General features: G+C 47.3%; 1 protein-coding gene across 12 annotated transcripts in view; it reads left to right on the forward strand.

The window, feature by feature from the left end:
- Positions 1 to 19599, forward strand: part of LOC6591785 (tight junction protein ZO-2) — a 122027-nt gene that overhangs the window by 101177 nt on the left and 1251 nt on the right. For 2 of the 12 annotated variants that reach the window (XM_026987239.1, XM_026987246.1), the window contains exons 2-12: positions 780 to 985; positions 3851 to 4020; positions 6551 to 8155; positions 8214 to 8808; positions 12943 to 13565; positions 13635 to 13783; positions 13848 to 13947; positions 14918 to 15185; positions 15246 to 15543; positions 15609 to 15741; positions 16984 to 19217. In XM_026987239.1, the coding sequence (XP_026843040.1) occupies positions 947 to 985; positions 3851 to 4020; positions 6551 to 8155; positions 8214 to 8808; positions 12943 to 13565; positions 13635 to 13783; positions 13848 to 13947; positions 14918 to 15185; positions 15246 to 15543; positions 15609 to 15741; positions 16984 to 19217 (6214 nt within the window). In that variant the 5' untranslated portion in view covers positions 780 to 946. Of the gene's footprint in view, positions 1 to 779; positions 986 to 3850; positions 4021 to 6550; positions 8156 to 8213; positions 8809 to 9979; positions 11930 to 12481; positions 12716 to 12942; positions 13566 to 13634; positions 13784 to 13847; positions 13948 to 14168; positions 14639 to 14917; positions 15186 to 15245; positions 15544 to 15608; positions 15746 to 16983; positions 19218 to 19599 lie in introns of those variants that run through there. The other 10 variants (XM_026987252.1, XM_026987276.1, XM_026987274.1 and 7 more) reach the window with 8 other exon arrangements.

Consider the following 19599-nt stretch of genomic DNA (forward strand, 5'->3'; position numbering starts at 1 on the left):
ATAAAGAAATGCCATTGTCTGCCAGTGCCCGCCACTCTCAATGATCCGATGAGATACACTTTGTATCTATGCATCTACATGTATATATTTTAGTTTCATGCTAATTTGTGCCACCTCAACACCCATATAAAAGCTTTTACTCGCAAGAGCGCAAAGTATCTGTGCGATACTGTAGTACGCGATGACGCCTCGCGAAGATATTTCGTGTCGCCTGTCATTTGAATATGCAAATAATTTAAGAATAAATTCCAAAGTATAAGAACCCAAAAGGCACAACGAAAACGAAACCAAAAGTAAAGACTAACAAAAAAAAAATAATGCAAATAAATATAGTATTTATGAATTTATGGGATTTTTGCAAATGCAAATAATCTTTTAATGAAATTCATAACTAACAAAAATTTAATATAAACGAAAATTGCAGTTTCCATGCAAATGGTACTCAAAGAATCGAAATCCAACTTCAAACAAAGTAATAGTAAATATTCATGAAAAATATATATTTATAAATCATTATCTCAGTGTCAGTGCAATCAATCTGTGGGATTTTCTATATATAGATGCGATTTGTGCCCTCTCTCGTGTTAACAACAATTGAAAGTGACATCAGCCCAGCCGTTGGCGCGCCGGTCTCCCCTCAGCAGAAACTTTATTATCGCGGAATAACAAAAAAAAAAAAACAAACTTTGAACATTTATTCATACTTCTTTTTGCCCCCCCTTCTTGTGGGGGAATACTCTCGTACATATGTTTTATTTTGTATGGCTCTGTGCTTCCAGTTCCGCTGCAAAAGAGTCCACAAATGAAACACAAATAAGATTAGAGTCTCTCCATAAATATAAATACGAGTATGCCATACGCGCGATGCCAATTAAGTGCTCAAATTAAGTTACTTTGACTCGTTCAAAGTTCCATTCAAGAAACGCTTTTCATTTTCATTAACAAAATGAAGTTTCCGGACTATATTCCAAACAACATGTTGGTGGTAAGCACAACAACTTATTTTTCCTTATAATTAAACGCCATTAAATGCCCAAGAGTGTGTGTAGAAAATGCGTAGTAAATCTTAGGGCCTGGGACTGTGACTTAAACGCTGACGATGAGCCGAGCACACAGAATTCTGTAGATAAAACATCTGATGTATGCTTTAGATGCGGTAGACGAAGGTTGCTTTACACAAGTTTGGGTCTCTGGAATGTTGGGGAGGGGGTCAAGGTTATAATGGGCATGGGATTGTGGTTTATCATGGGATACACGGTAGTAATACACGGAAAACTTCTTCAAGAGAAGTTCCAAGAGATACTACAAGAGATTTGTTTAACCAAAGTTTCCTTTTTCGGAGATGTATGTTGGGTTTTGATGGTTTTGAGGGGTTCTTTTACGTAGATTGAAGGCAGTTACTATTTCTAATATTCCTAGGGTTTGGTTTGTATTGGGAATGGCTTAGCTGAATGAGATACTTCTGTAACTCTAGGATACAGATACAGTAATACCTATTGAAATATCTCGAACGTACAAAGACAGGTATTTAAGTATCCCTAAGGCTCAGAAACATTTGTATTCTCTTTATTAGATACGAAATCTATCTTTAACTAAGAGTATCTCTAATGTACTCTGTCTTGGACTTACTTTGATCAATCGCTGATTCAAGTCTTACAGTAAATTTCTTTAATTAAAGATCCCCTTTTCAGGGTTCTAAAAATCTATCTTTCATCCATTTTTCATGGTCTTATTTGACGCCTCTCCCCCTAGGCTTGATTTCCAGGAAACTCCTCCCAAAAAAAGAGGCGCTCTGCCTCGGCCTTTGTGCACAGCGTATGACAAGATTAATTATGAATATCTTTGCTCATATGGATACCACCGTACCCCTGGTGCCTTGTGCCTATCCCCCGGAACCCCACAAAGAAAGTCTTTGGCTGTGCACACACCCCATTGAATTTCCAACTAATTTCACTTGCAATTAAGTTAATTATAATTTTACCGCCGCCGCCCCCACGCAACAAAAAACTCGGTCAAAATAAATCTTTGATAAATCGTCTTTTTAGTGTTGTTTTTTTTTCCAACGAAGCATAACCAAAAGTAAAAGAAATGCTCCCCTTTTTCGGAGCAGATGTGGAGTCAGAGTCTGATGCAAATTCATGGATGCATGCCCCCATCCCAATGCTACACCTGCAACAGATGGGGGAGGGGGTCTCTGTCGAGGCTGCAACTAAAATATATATTTTCTTATAAATATTTATAAACTCTGCTCCGAACTGGTGCTGGCCCACGCGACCGACACAGCTTTTTGTTAGTTAATTTCATTTATTCCGTTTATTGTTTATTGTTTATTATTTTTGTAGTAGTTTTTGTGTGTGTTTGTCTAGAGCCGCGCGCGTCTGGCGTCTGGCGGCCCACACATGAAATGCGGCTACGCTTCTCCACAAAAATTTTGAAATTGGATGCGTCTGTTATTATTATTATTTTTAAGGCGCCCACCTGGGACCAGGCAATTCGCTTTATTTTAGGGGATTGGCTGTCTGAATGACAGATTCGAAATCGATTGCGAGGGGCATGAAGTGCCACGGATTCAAGTGAATCATGTTGAATGCATGCCATGCCACGGCAGCGGCAGCATCAGCGGGAGGAGGAGCTCCCATTTCGAATGGGATTTGGTATTTAATTGATTTATTTTCTCGTTTTATTTTGTATTGGATTTGTGCAAATGATTGGGAGATCTCTCAATTGAGTTTACCAGGCGGGGGGTTGCATGGTTTCCGCCCTGCCTCATGCGGCACCTGCTGTGAGGGTAAATGCTGTTGAACCCCCGAAATGATGTTGTAATTGCAGGTTTGCAGGTGGGGTGCCGATGTGGCATCGAAGTGCTCGAATGGTTGGTAAATAAATTCCATTCAAACAAGTGTTGAATGGCAGACTGTACGTAATGACATTACTACGTTAATCAACACTGAATGGAGTGTTGCAGAAGGGATTAAGGAGTTGGACATTCCAGTAAAATTCTCTTATAATTTTAATATCTATAGCCATGCAATCTATTGTGTGGGTTTTCGTAAGAAAACTTAATTAAAAAACTCAACAGATTAGATAAGGAATTATATGAGCCAGCAATAAAACAGCAGATAGATAAAGAATAAAGAAATGAATGAAGATCTATAAATTAAAGCACATATTAAACAGATTAATGATCATCCACTAATATTCCACATGTATAGTTCTTTGTTCAATCAATCTGCATATCAGTTCTTCTATTTCCATTCATAAAACCCGCATTCATTCACAAATACTCCCAGCACACAATCACTAAACACTCTCTTGTTTGGGCTATGGCTTTTCATTCATAGAATTTTCGAATAAAAATCCGTACCATAAACAAATCATTCGAATCTTTATTTACGAGCAGTTTAACCTTTTGGTCGAGTGCAGAGAATACATGGGGAAACCAGCAAACAATTCCCCAGAAAGTCACAGCAAATGCACACAGAAAACAAACAGCGCTACTTCATTCCGCTTTTATCTACTTTTATTTATATTTTTAATGGGTATTATCTACCCTTTGACGCATACGTGTGCTGCGGGTACTGCTGGTGGATGGAAATGGAAATGGAACCTGTGGGGCATAAAATTGTGCATATTTCTGTTCGAGTGGCTTTTGGGATGGGCAACAGGTCGTTGGGAAACGGAAGTCACATGTGCATTTCCGCTTGGCTGTGTATCCATCATCGTTCCTTAACAAATTCCAATTAAAATATATTGAAGTAAATTGGAAAAAAAAACCTTTTTACTGATTTCCCTTTTTCATTTGTATTTTTTCTCTTTGAATAATATTTTTCATTATTTTTTGGTTTTGCAGGGCGATCGCACCACATGGGAATATCACACTGTTTCGGTGACCCGAGTCCCCGGCTATGGCTTCGGCATTGCCGTTTCCGGTGGACGTGATAATCCCCATTTTGCCAACGGTGATCCCTCGATAGCTGTCAGCGATGTGCTCAAAGGTGGACCCGCCGAGGATCGTTTGCAGTAAGTACATCCCATCCCAGCCCATCCCATCCACGCCCACATCCATCCAGTGACTAGGCAGAAGTGACGACCCCCTCTTGGGGCCTCGTCTCTCTGTTTTCAAAGGCAGGAAACTAATTGTTGCCCTGACATGAGTCTTGCAACTGCAGGTTGATTCAACAAATAAACTGCAGACTAAGCATTTCCTATGGCCACCACAAGTGACCCTCTCTCTCTCTCCCTCTCTCTCTTCACTTAATGAGCATTACAAAATTCTGGACACGCTCTCTTGGCTCAATTGACAAAGCATCACTTCGCTGACATCGTTAATCTTCAGCTTAGAACCGAACCTCTTGCCACTCCTACGACTCACGTAGCCAGAGGTCCCCCCAAAAAAAATATAAAATATATAATTAAACCAACGCCTCGACTGCTCGACAGCTGCTTAAAGTCTCTCTGTTTGTCCCCAAAGTCGGTCTCGGTCTCTTCTGAAGCTGTTTTTCTTGTTGATAATAAAAATTCCAAAGCGTTTTTCAATAGAGAGACAACATGCCACAGACCTGATCCGAACTCGGGCCCGACACCGCCATGGCATGGCGTGGCATGGCATGGCATGGCCCTTCGCTTCGTGATTAAAAACTTGTCATAATCTTTTTTCCAAAGAAACTATTTACACGGACGGGCCGACAGTTGGAGAACAATTTCTGGCTTACCTGCCGCAAACATTTTCAAAAGGAAAAACCCGCTGTCTGCCGGCTGCTGGCCTGGAAAAATATTTGTTAAATTAGGCCCAGACCAGATCAGACCTTGCCGGAAAGCATGTGGTGGTTCATGTGGGGTTCATTACGCCCCGTGTTTCACTGTTAGCTGTGTTTTCCCAAACCCAAACCCCAAGACTAAGACCAAGACTACGTACCGCTCAGAGAGTAAGACCATTCCAAGCCACATTTGCCGCATTTTTGCACAGCTTAATTGCTAAGCCGCTCAGAGGAGAGCAGCCTTAAGAGCCAGAGACCGACCAGACTCAATGGTTCCAAACCGAAAGTAAAACGCGCCACGGCACACATTTCCTGCACTCCACTGGTTCAGTGCCTCTCTTCTTTCTGCACTTGTGGACAACTTAATTATGGTTATGTTTCGCCTCGAGACATGCAATTTAATGATAGAAATTATTAACCACTTTGTCTGGCAAAAGCAAAGAGACAGACGAAGCGAACACTTTTCTCTAGATCTATCTGTATCTGTATCTGGTATCTATAACATTCTTGTCATTAATTCGTCATGTGCTATTTGTGCTATTACTCGTACTTTTTCTTGTACATATTCTGTTCCAACAACGGTATGTAATTGTTCGGGGTATCTGCCATAGAATACCATTCGGAAGCCGCTTAGAAAGACAGCCATTTGATTCGGATTCTTTCTATTACTTGCACTTCTATTGCCACTTCCACTTCCAGTCTAGTCATCTCTTGAATAGCCGTAGACAATTGTCTTTTTCTGCGTGTTTGTCTGTTTATTAGCGTATGACTTCAATCCATGTCTAACCTGAATTTCACTTTGGGTTTTCTCGACACACGAGACGGAGTCTGATCTCTACCTGGCAGATTGCCGATTCAATGATCCACAGCAATCTGTGTTGTGTGCTACTGTGCTGCAGATGCACTGAGAAAAATGATCAAGAATATACGAAATGGTAGAGTGGAGAACAGAGCAGAGAGTTTTGGGAGGTACAGCAAGAGAAACGATGGGACTAAGGTCTCGAGTTACATATTTCGACATTCTTTATAAAGATTATTCGAGGGGAATATGTTCTTGGACATTCCAGACTAGAATTGTCTAGAAGTTAGTAAAAATGTGCCCACTAAAATGGACTAAATATAAATTAAAATGTACTTAAAGGAATATGAACCTTTCTGGGACATTTTTAGGTATAGATAGTCTTTAGATCTTACTTAATATATGTACTAAGCTGTGGTCTAAAAGATACTTATGCTCATAAAGAAGAGTCTGAACCCATGAAAAAATTGGATCACATCTCCTTATAGACTCTCTTATAGACTTGATTTCTACATCAACTGTTGAATGCTCTTCAGCTTTCTTGTGCTTCGGGAACTATTTGCATCTCATTTGAAGATCTTCTCCTTCAAGAATACCATGATCTTTAAACACGATCCCAAAACATGTTCTTAGGTACATACATAGAATATTGTATTTTCTCTCCGTGTGCCTTTGTTGTTGTTGGTAATTGTGGCTGCATGTCTAATGACAGTGTAAAGTGGACAAGGTCGTTGCTGCCTAATGACCTGCATATGGTGTATGGTCTATGGTCTATGGTCTATGGCATGGGTTGGTGGACAGAAACCTGTATCGTATCTCCCTCTCTCCTTCTGTATAGTCGGTCACGATTTGGCCATTAGAGCAAGGTTTACGAGGGACCATAAGATCTGTGTACGCCGTAATTACTAGCCAGCCAAGTGCTGTGACAATGCAATCTATATACGAGTACCAGATACAGTACTAACGAAGCTTCTATGCTCGCCGCCTTTTTCAGAGTCAACGATCGCATCATTTCGGTGAACGGCGTCTCCCTGGAGAATGTGGAGTATGCCACGGCGGTGCAGGTGCTTCGGGACAGTGGCAACACCGTGACTCTGGTGGTGAAGAGGCGCGTGCCCCTGAACACAGTCAACGCGGGGCTGCCCGGCGGAGTGCAGCACCAGCACCAGCACTCGCACAGCCTCAGCTCCATGGGCCAGATGGTGGCCAACGGAAATGGCGGAGGAGTCCTGCCCGGCGGCGTCGGCCAGCCGAGTGGCGCTGTGATGTCCAGCCTGAGTCAGCCGAACTCCCTGAACTCCTCGCTCGTGCAGAACGCCAGCGGGGGCCAGCCAATCAAGGTGACCCTCACGAAGGGCAACAAGAAGGACGACTACGGGGTGGTGCTGGGATGTCGGCTGTTCGTCAAGGAGATCTCCTCGAAGGCCCGGGAGCAGTTGAACGCCAATGGCTACAGCCTGCAGGAGGGCGACATCATCACGCGCATCCACAACACCAACTGCGGGGACACGATGAGCCTCAAGGAGGCCAAGAAGATCATCGACGGCTGCAAGGAGCGCCTCAATCTCGTGGTGCTGCGCGACATCACCAACCAGGCGGCCGTTAGCCAGATGAACCTGAACAATTCGGGCCACCACCAGCAGTCCAGCAGCAACCTCTATGCCAGCCACCAGGCCCAGGTCTCCGGCTGCAGCAACAACCTGGAGGATGCCTATCTGCCGGGCGGGGCCAGCTACTCGTCCCAGAATCTCTATGTACAGCCGCCGACACGAACCTCCAACGGTCCCAGCCTCAATGGCAACGGCCTCAACGAGGAGAAGAGCAATCTCACGCCGCGTGGCCGCTCCCGGGGGCCCCTCATGGATGGGGTGTCCCTGCAGCAGCTGGACAGGCCTGTGTCCCCCACCAACGGGGGCAGGGGCCGGAGTGGCGTGGAGGAGCCGCCGCGACCGCCGCCACCACGCGGCACCAGTGGCGGTGCAGCCCAAGAGGACTTTTACAGCTCGAGGCGACAGCTGTACGAGGAGCGGCAGAGCGCCGAGCCGCGCTTCATCTCATTCCAGAAGGAGGGCAGTGTGGGCATACGTCTCACCGGCGGCAATGAGGCCGGCATATTTGTGACAGCCGTCCAGCCGGGATCCCCAGCCTCGCTGCAAGGCCTGATGCCGGGCGACAAGATCCTCAAGGTGAACGACATGGACATGAATGGGGTGACCCGCGAGGAGGCCGTGCTGTTCCTGCTCAGCCTGCAGGATCGCATCGATCTGATTGTGCAGTACTGCAAGGAGGAGTACGACGAGGTGGTCACCAACCAACGCGGCGACTCGTTCCACATCAAGACCCACTTCCACTGCGATAATCCTTCCAAAGGCGAGATGGCTTTCAAAGCGGGCGACGTATTCCGAGTGATCGACACGCTCCACAACGGAGTGGTTGGCTCCTGGCAGGTCCTGAAGATCGGCAGGGGCCACCAGGAGATGCAGCGCGGTGTGATACCCAATAAATCGAGGGCCGAAGAGCTGGCCACGGCTCAGTTCAATGCCACCAAAAAGGAGATGAACGCGAATGAATCACGCGGCAACTTCTTCCGACGGCGACGGTAAAGTGTCCTTTAAATATCCCCAGAATCCTTTTAACCGCTCCTTTCTTTCCCGCAGGTCCACTCATCGCCGCTCAAAGAGTCTTTCCCGCGAGAACTGGGACGATGTGGTCTTCTCCGACAGCATTTCCAAGTTCCCCGCCTACGAACGTGTGGTGCTCCGTCATCCCGGGTTCGTGCGGCCCGTCGTTCTCTTTGGCCCCGTCTCCGACCTGGCCAGGGAGCGTCTGGCCAAGGACTTCCCCGACAAGTTCTCCACACCGCTGCAGGACGACGACAAGTCCGCTGCCAGCGGCAAGTGCCGCATTGTGCGGCTCTCGAACATACGCGATGTGATGGATCGCGGCAAGCATGCCCTGCTGGACATCACCCCGAATGCCGTCGATCGTCTCAATTATGCACAATTCTATCCCGTGGTCATATTCCTGAAGACCGACAGCAAGCATGTCATCAAGCAGCTGCGCCACGGCCTGCCCAAGGCCGCCCACAAGAGCTCCAAGAAGCTGCTGGAGCAATGCCAGAAGCTGGAGCGCGTCTGGTCGCACATCTTCAGCACACAGATTGTGCTGAACGATGAGGAGTCGTGGTACCGCAAGCTCCGCGACTCGATCGATCTGCAGCAAAGCGGCGCCGTCTGGATGTCCGAGTCTAAGGTGAGTCTTCCCTACCAGCCTCCCCACCAGTCTTCCCTTCTCCTAGTCTTAGTTGTAGTTCCATTCTAGTTGTTGTCTTCGTGTTGTCTAGTGTTGTAGTTAGACTTTAAGTCTGGACTGTCGCTGTCGTGATTCGATTGATAACTCATTAGCTTTTACTTTAACGATGTCCTAACTGTCCAACAAAAACAAAACCAGGTGATGGAAAGTCAGAGGTTTGAGGATAGTTCGGATTTAAGTTTGGGATCAAAAATGGAAGCAAGAGCTGCTACAGAAGCAGACTACTACTGCCATAGCCATAACACTCGTTAGTTTTTGCTCTCGTTACTCGTTACTCTCTCCCTTAATCTGGGAAATGAAAGCTCAACGGCTAAGCCATGCTGAGGGAGGTAAAAAAAGACAGAGCAGCCACAAAATCTGAATTGGAAGTAGATTTCATTAGGTTCAAAATTGAAGAAACTCCTAAGAGAGCCATTAGGCAAACCAGGCGTATAGAAACCACTGTTTTCGGCGTGACTCGTCTTGCACATGAGATGTATTTTGTTTTTGGATTCCTGAGACCAGCCCTCGATCTCAGTGTAGAGTCGAACATCCAGGCTCCAGATTATAGAATACTTTGAAGATTTCTAGCCCCTTAAAGATAAGCAGAATTTAGTAATAGCTTTACAGAATTAGCTTATGACTAAGATTCGTTTTAGAAAGATATTCAGGCATGGGTTGGAATCCTAAATAGTCAGAGATATTTATTTAAAAATAGTAACCAAACATTTCCATTAAAGTACTTTAACCTAAAAGAATGATATTTTATAAGTAGCAACCGAACAAAGCACGATTAGAGTATGATTTGGAACAAACTTTACAGCAAAACCTTAGATTAATATCCCAACCCAGAAGAACTCTTTCCCCCCACCCCAGACACTCCTCAACTTTTATAATACGAGTATTAATGATTTATTGTAGTAATTCTTGAACTAATTTTACAAAAAAAAAACTCTACTATGTATAACTCTATAATTTTCTACAACTGGTTATGGTCAATATTCTAATTTTTACTTTTTCAAATGTTTTCTTATCCGTTCTTTAAAACTACACCCACACACGCACCCACTCCACACTGACACACATACAACCCCATACAATGGCCGTGATCCACATTATCCCGGCATAACAGTTCCCCGATTCCCCAACCGAAATGTTGTTCCCTCCCTATATTGCCCAGCCCTGCAAATTTGCCTGCTGCCGCGCCTCCACATCGATATCGACCTCTGTGCCGCGCTATAGCCAGAATGCGATCCGTCGTAGTTCTCCCAGCAGCTTCTCCCAGAGCTACAGCCAGAGTCAGAGCCAGTGCCAGACCCCTCCTCCGCCCAGGCCCCCGGCGGTGGGATTTGAGCCCACGAGAGTGTACCAGGGGCAGCACAGCCAGAGTCTGGCAGAGAAGCCTCTCAGCCGCAAGTCCTACACCATGGTGCCCATCATTAAGCCGGCCTCTTCGATGCCCAGCGGCCTGGCTGCCGCCCACCCGGCAGCTCCTATCGTCAATAGCGGCTCCCTGATGCAGGTGGAGGGCAAGCCCCTAGATGGGGACACTGCCGGCTCCCAGTACCACAGCTCGCAGCCGAATCTCCTGAGCAACAGCTTTGCCACCCCGAAGCATGACTACCATCGCTCCAGTTCGAATATGAATCTGCACCTGAATGGGAGCGGCGGGAGCGGGAGCACGGCTCAGTCGAAGGGCTTTGCTCCGAGCTCGACCCCAGCTCCGGCACCGACTCCAGTCAGCCGCTATGGCCTGCGACCTGGTGCGGTCATTGAGCGCCGTACCACGCCCTACTACTACCACGAGCTGCTGCAGAAGAATGTCTTTGATTCGAGTCTGAATCTCCTTGAGAAGAACAAGAACAGCAACCTCAAGCTGGAGCAGCCATCGTCTGTCCCGGACAGCCACGTGGTGGTGGGCAAGAGGGCGCCCATGGCCAAGCCACAGCAGCGACTGCTAAGCGGCAATCCGCGGAGCAGCTATGGAGGCGGCGGCTGTTATCCCTCATCCTCCAGTTCTGTCAGCAATCTTCTGGGGAATGGCAATGGGAATGACGAGGGCGGCAGCGATGGCACTTTGGTCGATGATGATGACATTGGGGGAGGCGAGGATGCTAGAAACTTTAGCTTGGCCTTCAATAACCTCACCAATCAGATTGCCAGTTTGAATAATTCTAGTAGTAGCAGCAACCATAACAACAACCAGAACAACCAGAACAACAACAACAGCAACAGCAATAATATTAATAACTACAACAATAATAATAATAGTGCTCACAATAATGCTGATTCCAACAACAATGTTGGCCAAAGTAACGAATGCATTGCATGAGAATCGGTGTTAATTTAGTTGAAAAGTTTGGAGGAAAGCTTCTTCCCCGAAAGAATGGCTTACATCGTTCCCGTTGCGGCACAACTGGCTTTTCAACTGAATGAAGAATCCCTGTCTATCCTCCCACTCTCTTTGTAATTATTGCATGTAGTTGTTGACACTAAATTATTCATAAGGTATGCCCCCAACACTCACATCCATGATCTGTGTGTAACCTCTACTCGCTACTCCTTACTGTATGTACATATAATATGTGTGACTAAATGCATGTAGAGATGTCATGAATATCACGTAACCTGAGGAGAGCCCGGAAATTGTCATTGCCTGGGAGGGAAAGCTAGGAGGGACAGGATCTAAATACTCGAAAGATGAACGTGCCTTAAACGCCTCTCGCTGCATATCTTACTAGTTTTTTGTGCAACGAGATCAAAATACTACTCGATGAGAGTCTTAAACGTAACTCGCTGCAATTCCTACTCGTTGCATTTATTACTCGTTTTTGTTCTGCAACGAAATATAAATACTCTTAAATACTTTACTCGTTATTACTCGTTATTGCATTTTCCCCGAGTTTCTCCCCCAATTAATGACAATTTTCCATCTCCACAACCCAAACTCTCCATCAATATCCAACAGATTATTCTCCCAAATTAAAAATTTTACATATTTTAGCCTAAGTCTACATATATCTGCAAAAATGTCCATTGACACATTTTTGCACTATATATTTTTTTTCTATAAAGTTGCTAACTAAATGTTTTTCGTTTTCATTTGTTTCTTTTATTTACATACCGAAAAAATACCACAAAAATACCAAACAAAATACATCATCATGGTCATTTCCCGCTTAATCATCCCGTAAAACTCGATGCATATATTAAACCACACGAAAAATAATCAAAAATGTCCTCGTCCAAAACCAACTAAAATCGAAATCAAAACCAAAAATATACAAAAAAAAAAAAAACAATACTATATACCAAAAATATCTTGTGTTCGTCCACACACACACACACACATCTACAAACAATCAAAATGCTTGGCAATCGAACGCAATCGTCTCTCAATCAATCAATCGAATCAATCAATCAATCGCATAATCTGTTATGTTTCATCAACGTTTCTTGTTGCTGTTATTGCGTTTTCTCAATTACCAACAAAATACCAAATACCAAATGTTTTGGTTGCTCTCAACGCGCTAAATTTAAAAACAAAAATACAACCAATTTTATTGCTAAAAATACTATAACTTTCTGCCGAACGAACCACAAAAAAAAAACCGAAACGAACAAAAACCCCCAGCCCGTAGAATCCCTCTCCGATGATTTCCTATTCCCCATGACCACATCCCGTCTATCGTATGCATCAAGTCCCGAATCCGATTTGGAACTGAGTCCGGGCCCATCCGCATCATTGTCGCTTGGCAATTTGCCGCAGTTGGTGAAAGCGAGCTCAGATCCATCGATTGCCACTAACCAGGATAACTTGGATAGGGATAGAGACATAATTGGTGAAGGACTACCACCTCCATATACGGTAAGAGGCCACAGAAGAAACCACAAATCAGTTCAAGCATGCGCTTCCACTAAAACAAAAAAAAACAAAAACAGAAACAGAAACATCTCGAGTTTTTCAAGCGCCCAATCTCTAATACCATCAATGATCCAATCTCAGTATCTAATTTATTTCGCTACCCTTCAATCTCCGATCTGCAACCCAATCCACACGCAATGCACTGGTGATTGCACCGCTCTCCAACACAGGTACCCTACGATCACGGCGTTCCAGGGAACCCGGCCAATCGCCGCCAAACGGTGGACGCCAGCAAGTACGCGATCTACGGCACCAGTGTGCCCCAGCAGCTGCAGCAGCAGCAGCAGCCGGGAGGAGATCCCGCCGCAGCCAGACCACAGTCCCTGTACGGCATCAATGCCCCCGATCTGCCACCGCGCATCGATCGTCAGTCCAAGCCAGGAGATCTCCCACTAAACACTTCTGGATCCTCATCGCGCAACGGCAGTTCGGCCGGCACTCTGGGACGCTCGGCACAGGAGCGGCTGTTCGGCAAGCCAGTGGTCCAGGATGATGTCCAGGCGGAGTACATAACCCGCAATGCTCTGGTCGGGTCTGGGTCCACTGCCGACACCATTGAACGGCAGCAGCAGCAGCAGCAACAGCAGCAGCACCAGGCCTCTCTGGAGCGACAGGCTCGAATGAACGCGGCCATGGGCAGTCCCGCCCAGCTGAAGGCCAACGGAGGAGGCGCCTCCACCTACGACAGTGTGTCCAGCTACGATTCGTACAACAACACGCAGATGGCCATGCAGAACCTGGGCCGACTGGGTCCCAATGCGCCCGATGATCTCAAATCAGTGCCAAATGCAAGGTAAGCCAGACTACACCCTCGAAATGATCAACAAATCTGTAATTTGAATCATTTATGTGTATTTTTCAGTGGTCGCCCCTTGCCGCCTGTTGGCCAATCGCATGATTATGGCCGCACACCGCACGATCATCGCAGCTTTGGTGGGGCCAACGATCTGAATCGCCAGAGCAGCCCAGGCCGACCCCACTATCATGAAATGAATGCGTCCCGTAATATCGGTAAGTCTGACCATCTCTAGGTCTTCCAGATCCGGATCTAACTGAAGGCTATGTCTGATTATAGATCCACGTAATGGCACTCCGCAGCGTCCCTCGAATTTGGGCCTCGAAAGCAGTCCCCGCAAGCCTTTGGTGGAGACCAAAACGGATTACGGCAAATACAGGTAATGTGCGGGACTATCCTGGGCTATTTATCCAGTCTGGGAATCTGTGTATATAGCCCCTGAATCGGTTGTAATATAAACAAACTCTTTACTCTCTCTTTCTCCTGCTCCGTTGGTATCGTTTCGTTTCACTTTCGCATGCATCTCGATTGCGTTTGTATCTTTCTGTCTCTCTCTTTCTCTCTTTAAATATATATTATATGTGTAATGTACTCCATTAGACGCTATCATTTACATGTGCCCCATTTGCACCATTTGCATTTAATGCACTCGCTCTCACCCTCCTCGTCCAAGCTCTCGCCTGCACCTTTCAATAGGCCAATGCCTTTGCCTCTGCCCTGTGCCCTTCAGCTGAATCAGCAGCAAGTAAGCAGCCATCGCTTGCATCTGTCATCTGGAGTCGGAGTTGGAGGAGGAGGAGCCTACGATCGGCGACCCATAGCTGCGCCACGTCTGCATGCTTCCCTGATGCCACCACCACCAGCCCTGATGTCCAGTGTCTCAGCCTACGATACGCTCGTCTGAAAAACGACAACGAAAATGCACTAGAAGAGACTACATTCTATTTACCATTTGAATGAACCTTTAAGGCCTTCCTTAATATTCTCCCTCTCTACTTTTGTAAATAAAACCCTCGACCCTGAACCCTGAAAGTGCAATAAATAATAAATATTATATGTTAATCACACAAGACCTACATATCTATCCAAGAGTTTTGTATACCATATAGACCCCCATATAGACCCCCTGCATATCCGCATCTGAAGCATATTGTAATACACACATGTCCTTATAATTATGTGAAATTCTTTTTCTCTTTCTTGCTTATGTTTTGTGCTCGCCTCTCGCCACACACATCGTCAAATGTTTTTGTACGACACCTGTCCCAAAAACACACACGAACACACACCCATAATGCAACCACCCATCCCACGACCACCACCACACCATCCACAAAAACCACGTCCAGTCGGAACAATTCCGTCTCTCAAGCGGACTACAGCAAACTGCCGAAGAGTGTGCCGCCCCCGCAGCTTGGCGGCGTGGTGGTGCCGCCACCGACTGTGAGCAACGGCCAGGCAGGACCGGGAGGACAGATGAACGGCAGCGGGACGCCGAGCAGCAATGGCAGCGGACCCTTCAAGCCAGTGCCGCCACCAAAACCGAAGAACTATCGCCCCCCGGTGCAGAGCGGTGGGAGCAGCGGCAGCGGGGGCACCACACCCTGGGAGAACGGCGTAAGTGAACAGACGGGGGATCCCTCGATGATTTGGCTAATGTTTTGATTGCATTCCCAGGACTCTGGTTCGCCACGTTCCCCCAATGGCTTCTACTATCCGCCAACACCATCGCACCATCATTATGGGCAGCAGGCGACACCGGGCTCGCCCAGCAATGGACACATGCAACAGCAACAGCAGCAGCAGGCACAGCAGCAGCCCACCTACGGCGGGAGCAACGGCAACTACGGGCAGGCGCCACCACCGCAGCCGTATCCGCCGGCCAATGGCTACAATGGGAACAGTCATCATTACAACGGAGGCAGCGGAACGGGCCCGTACATAGCACCACATCGGGGCATGCCACCGCCCATAGGTGGGTGCACACTCCACTCCTCCCATAATGGAATGCTGAATATATGTGTTTATGTTATTTTACAGGAAACCTGCCGCCGCATACGCCCGAGCGACATGCCCTGGATCTGGCCGGAAGTCGGGAGCAGCGTGGTTCCGCCTTTGAGCTGTATCGTAAACCGCAAATCGGCGCCACCGCGGGGCACCATCACAATATGAGGTGAGTGAAGAGAGCATTTACCAGTCCTGACGGCCCCCTCCCGCCACTCAAACAAACCTTCTTGGAGGAGAGCCAAACCCCTCCCCCAAAACGCCCCACTCAAAAACCACACACAAAAAAAACATACAGAAAAAACTCTCTTTTTTTTAAGCCTCCTTCAATTTTCAACATTTGTGTTAACGAAAAATGTTTTATATTTTTGTTATATGCCATTTTTGTAATTTACAACAAACAATCAATCAGTCAATCAGTCAATCTGTCAATCTGTCAGTCAGCCAATCAGTCGAATCAATCATTCTGCCAATATATTTCACATTTTCATGCGGTTGCTGGTCATTCACATACGATATTCGATGCAAACAAAATTTCACACCAAAAAACGCACAACAATCGCATATATTACATCGTACAAAAATCCAAAAAATAATTATTGTATTTTGCAATAACCAAAATTATTAACCAAACAAACCACAAAACGCTTAACAAAATTTAAAAAAAAACAAAAACAAAAAGTTAAGAGCGCTTCACGCCAAAAAAAAAAGAAAAGAAAATCAAACGAAAATAAAACATTTTTCGGGTTAACTTCGTATACAAATATTTCTATACTCTCAAAACTTGATCTTGAATTTACCTATTATACATTTTACGGATCATGCTTTTTAGCTGATATTTTACTCTGAATAATCCTATCCGTACTTCTGCTCTGAACACGTTCCTCCGGGTACTTGAGAGTTGACTTTGAACCTAACTTAACTGCGGTGTTTGGGTTACAGAACACTTGACTAACAAACAAACAAACAAATTTAACTTAAACCTAAATGTTTGAACTACAATTGGTTATCGGTGTTCCTTTTATTATCTACAGTTTTGGTTAATTTGCAAAGTATTATATACTATATATACTACCTTTATAAAGAATCCAAGGATCGTATGTAGATGTACAATATATACAAAATATGCGCTTGTGTGTCTTTTTTTGGCGAGACTTTTGCAGGAATGAAACGCGTCTTACAGCAGACAGGGTTCTAGGGTTCTCGATCGAAAGGCTGTTCAATACTGAACCAAAAAGAGATCCAGTTCTCTCTGGGCCTAGAGCAGAGCTTCCATTTCCGATCTTCCACCGATTCCTTGATTCTTTTAAGTCCACATGAGCTCTTTTATCCAAAATCCCCCTCAGAAACAGAACCCTTACAAAACACTCTGCTAACCAACAACAAAAAATCATATAAAAAATACCTTTAGCGAAATGGAGCCGTACGATGAGCGATACGATGATTACTATGCCATGCCGCCGCCTGCCCCCCACCCACAGGCAGTGGGCGGTCATTCCATGCAAAGATCTCGATCAGCGCCACGCTACCCCCACGAGAGGCCACCGCATGCCCAAGATCCCAACTATTACAGCAACTATGGGACGAGCAGGGGCCGCAGTCAGCCTAGACAGCAGCAGCAGTATGCTCCGCCCCAGCAGCAGTATTACGATGATCATGGCATGGAGGTGGTCATGCCACCGCCGCCATTGCCGCCGCACAAGAAAAAGAAATCGGTGCTAAAGAGCCCGCTGGCGGCACTGAAGAATGCCCTGCTGAAGACCACGCGACCACTGAGGCGAATGAACAGCATGGTGGAGCCGGAGAGGAAGCCCAAGGGACTGCGGCGCCAGCAATCGATGCTGGAGAGGGGTGTGCAGAGGCCCTACTATCCGGACGAGTTCCCCACCTATCCGGCTGGGTTCGAGGAGCATTCGCGACGTGGCATGATGCCGCCCAACCATCAGGAGCCCTATTACGCCGGTCACTATCCTCCTCAGCAGCAGCAGGAGATGATGATGAACAGCACGTATCAGAATCTGGAAAGTGAGGATATCTATGGGAATATTGGGGGAACAGCACAGCGCATGCCCCACCATCCACAGGACAATGGCTATGGGTACGATCAGTACGATCTGTATGCGAATAGAGCCTGCATCGATCTCGAGCGGAGGCAGGCAGAGGCTGCGGCGGCTGCAGCGGCTGGAGCACGGAACGGAGGCCGGAGGATCGTGCGTCGCCACAGCACCACCACAGCGGATCGAGGAGGCAACCAGCCGCCCAACAGGCGACCCCTGGTCAGTCCGGGCTACGAGCAGGATCCCCAGGACATTTATCAGACGCGACAGGGCGCCTACATGATGCCCGACCAGAGGCGGGCGCCCAACTCGGAGGTGATGACCCGCAGACGCTTCTACCCGGGAGCGGCCAACGAGCAGACCGAGGAGGAGCCGCTCTACCAGTCCCGTCGCGAGATGCAGCGCGAGATGCAGCGCAATCATCTGTACCAGTCGAAACGGGAAATGCAGGAGCGCATCAGCCAGGGCAAGCGGGACATGGAGCGGGAGTTTAGCCCCCAGAGCAGCAGCCAGTCGGAGCGGGACGACCGCTCGGAACGCTCCAATTCGGAGAGCATCTATCAGAGCCGGCGGGAGGCCAAGGAGAGCGCCCTGAAGACGCGCACCCAGCTGAGGGATCAGATCTATCAGACGCGTCGCGAGGCCCTCGACAGCATGGCGGAGCCCATTTATGTGTCCAAAAGGGACGTGGGCAGACCAGCACCCATATACGAGTCGCGCGAGGAGAGCATCCTGCAGTCGCGCGAGAATGAGACCGATGAGAAGAAGGAGGGCAAAACGGAGCAGGTGCAGGTGGAGATCAATGCACAGCCGGAGGAGCCCACAGAGGACTCGACCTTGAGTCGTTCGGACTTGCAAAAGTCCTCGGACACGGTCATTGAGAATCCAGCAGCAAGAGCTCCTCTTGTCGAAGATGAAATTGAGGAGCACGACCAGGACGAGGAGGAGGCGTCAGAAGTAGAAGCCCAAGACGAAGCCGAGAGCTCCGCAGAGGCCACAGAGGAGGCGACGGCCATTGAGAATAACCAGCACAATGAGGGAATGCTGGCAAACGAGACGCAGAACGTGTCCGATGATGTGTTCGAGGCGGCCGACACGGTATCAGCCTTGGCCCCGCCTCCAGCTCCCAGCCATACTTTGACCCCTCGCTCGGGTCGCGCATCCTTCCACATCTCGAATATACTGAAGCGCACCGGGCCTCCGCCCAGCTCCCCCATCGGCGACAGTTGCACCTCAATCGAGACCCAGTACACGTCGCAGGCCAGCCTGCCCGTTGGCCCGCCCAATGCCACGAGCACACCCTTCAGCAGCAGCATGTCCCTGCCGATAGCCGGACCTGTGGGCACATCCGCACCAGCAGCTGCCTCCGCCTCGAATGGACCCTTTCCCAGTATGCCCCGGGAGCCGAGCACCATGCGGGGATTCTTCGATTCCAATGGCGGCACCCTGGCCGACAAGGTGTGGCATGTCTCGCTGCAGATCCCGCCCGGAGCCATTCCGGTGGGCGTGCGCCAGGAGATCTACTTTACAGTGAGCGATCCGCGCATGGGACAGGCCGTCGGCGGACCTCCGCTGGACATGGAAAATGGTTGGTCTAACACACACTCTACTCCCGTACTCCCGTATGCATCCACCACCAAAAACCACTACCACAACCACCTACCTACTAAAGCAATCCACACATCACCGGTCTTCTCTCTTTGAGTTGCGATTGCGACCATTTTGAATGCAGCATTTTTGTGTTTAATTCGTTGTACATATTTGATCTTGATTTAAGCTTATTTTCCTCTATGGTGGATGGTGATTTTATGGATATTTATTGTAGTCTTTAATCCTTAGTTTGTAGTTCTAAAGTAATACTAATAACAGCTTGCTTGCATGTAACTTCCATAGTTCATATCTATTAACACATAGATTAGTTTATTCTCTAATCTTTCGTCAACAGTTCTTCCAATTTCAGTTCTAATTTC

Source organism: Drosophila persimilis, unplaced genomic scaffold (genome assembly GCF_003286085.1).
Source record: "Drosophila persimilis strain 14011-0111.01,24,50 unplaced genomic scaffold, DperRS2 tig00000000-arrow-pilon, whole genome shotgun sequence".
NCBI lineage: Eukaryota > Metazoa > Arthropoda > Insecta > Diptera > Drosophilidae > Drosophila > Drosophila persimilis.